This window comes from Medicago truncatula, chromosome 8, assembly GCF_003473485.1.
Source record: "Medicago truncatula cultivar Jemalong A17 chromosome 8, MtrunA17r5.0-ANR, whole genome shotgun sequence".
NCBI classification, from domain to species: Eukaryota; Viridiplantae; Streptophyta; class Magnoliopsida; order Fabales; family Fabaceae; genus Medicago; species Medicago truncatula.
The window spans coordinates 47,264,626-47,266,841 of record NC_053049.1 but is presented as its reverse complement, the minus strand read 5'-3'; the positions used below and the strand labels follow the sequence as shown (position 1 = coordinate 47,266,841).

Sequence of the window (2,216 nt, the reverse complement as noted above, 5' to 3'; positions counted from 1 at the left end):
TTTATCAGCCAAAACTGAAAAGCTTCTTTCACTTCACTCCCAATTCCTCGCCAATCACCAAAATCGCATGTACATTTATTCGTTCATTCTTCCCTTTCGCTGTGTTTTTTTTTTCTTTTTTTTTTTCGATTTTATTTGAATAAATCTTGCAACAGATATAGCAAAGAAGCTTTAGATTTGAGCGCAAAGCTTCTGAAAATTAATCCATAATGTTACACTTGAAACCGAATCTGAGATCGTTTGCGAACGTTTTCTTATCATGTTCACAATCAATTGCTGTTAAACATTCAATCTTTGAGATAGTATTTCAGGAATCTAGATTTGAAGGAAGCATTGGAAGGAAGCACGTTGATTGGGTTTAAAATTTTTATATTAATCTGGTTTTGAGAAATTGTTAGATAATTTGTGTAGGATTGTGAGGAACAATGTGTGGATTGATGTTGTTGGGTATACGATGAAAAGAATATTTTATAAATAAGTTTGCTGAAAAGTAGAAATATTTATAAATAAAAATCATCACGACAAAAAATAAATAAAAATGATTTAACCCAAAAATAGCTTTTACCCCATCAATATTTGATCTCAAACATCACCCACGACAAAAGGAGGATAATTTCGCGGCGAAAATAATAGATATATAATGTGGCAAATAAAAGAAGAGAGATGCCACTTCCATTCCTACGTTTCCGTTCACTCTACCGCCACTCTCACACTCACCTCCTCACCCGCCACTTCATGGCCACCTCCGAGCCCATAACCCCATCAAACACCCGCCTGGGCTGGATCGGCACCGGTGTAATGGGCCAATCCATGTGCGCCCATCTCATCCGTTCCGGTTACACCCTCACTGTCTTCAACCGCACCCCCTCCAAAGCCCAACCACTCCTCGACATCGGCGCCACCCTCGCTACTTCCCCCCACGCCGTCGCATCTCAATCTGACGTCGTTTTCTCCATCGTCGGTTACCCCTCCGACGTTCGCTCCGTCCTCCTCGACCCAAACACCGGCGCTCTCGCCGGTCTCAAATCCGGTGGCATCCTCGTTGACATGACAACCTCAGATCCTTCCCTCGCCGTCGAAATCGCCGACGCTGCATCTGTTAAAAGCTGTCACTCAATCGACGCTCCCGTTTCTGGCGGAGACCGTGGCGCGAAGAATGGAACCCTAGCAATATTCGCCGGAGGAGATGAATCAATCGTGAAAAAACTTTCCCCATTGTTTTCATCATTGGGGAAAGTGAACTACATGGGAACTAGTGGAAAAGGTCAATTCGTGAAGCTAGCGAATCAGATAACGATAGCTTCAACAATGGTAGGGTTAGTGGAAGGGATGGTGTATGCACACAAAGCGGGACTTGATGTAGGGTTGTATCTGGATGCAATTTCGACGGGTGCAGCAGGTTCGAAATCACTTGAGTTGTATGGTAAGAGAATTTTGAAGAGGGATTTTGAAGCAGGGTTTTATGTGAATCATTTTGTTAAGGATTTAGGGATTTGTTTGAAAGAATGTGAGAAAATGGGTATTGCTTTGCCTGGTTTGGCACTTGCTCAACAGCTTTATGTGTCTCTTAAGGCTCATGGTGAAGGTAATTTGGGTACTCAGGCTCTTATTCTGGTTCTCGAGCGACTTAACAATGTTTCTCTCCCACCTTCTGTGGTATGAAATCATTCAGTTACTGTTGTATAATAAGAAATTTGCTATGTTGCCAGTTTTATAGTGTGCTTGTGACTGTGATATGATGTTGAATAATAAAAATTTGGTTATTTAGTTTGATTTCTTGTGCATGCCACTATGCTATGGTGGAAAATATATACCGTTGTTGTGGTAATGGAGGACAATCAAGGAGACCTAAGGTTTTAAACAATGATAATAATCATTTATATCCTCATTCTTGTGCTGAACATGGCAGTCTAGAGTGTTTTTTAGAAGAAAATGTGGGCAATATACTGCTTTAAGTTTATGAAGCAGAGAAATAATGAATTATAATTTCAGCTGAGTCTAGTTTTAGTCGGTCAATCTTGATCATAGCCCATAATACGTGTGCTTGTTAATATGCTATAGTTTTAGTGTATCTTTGGATTGATGGTGAGATTGACCAAATTATGACGAGCCATCTGATTTTAGAGTTATTGTTGGGTTTGTAATAGGAGTCTGTACTCTTGAGAGTTTTTCATCTATTTTATTTGTGTTATGCATGACCGAAACCTCTATAAGAA

At 40.3% G+C, this 2,216-nt stretch overlaps 1 protein-coding gene across 1 annotated transcript; it reads left to right on the top strand.

Moving 5' to 3' along the window:
- Window positions 1-605: 605 nt before the first annotated feature.
- LOC11412195 (probable 3-hydroxyisobutyrate dehydrogenase-like 1, mitochondrial) lies at window positions 606-1,811 on the top strand. Its single transcript, XM_003630660.4, has one exon. The coding sequence runs from the start codon at window positions 664-666 to the stop codon at window positions 1,660-1,662; it is 999 nt and encodes a 332-aa protein (XP_003630708.3). The 5' UTR covers window positions 606-663; the 3' UTR covers window positions 1,663-1,811.
- The last annotated feature ends 405 nt before the right edge of the window (window positions 1,812-2,216 follow it).

Bases quoted from the DNA above. Each gene is read 5' to 3' on its own strand.
- LOC11412195 (XM_003630660.4), top strand. From the start codon at position 664: ATGCCACTTCCATTCCTACGTTTCCGTTCACTCTACCGCCACTCTCAC.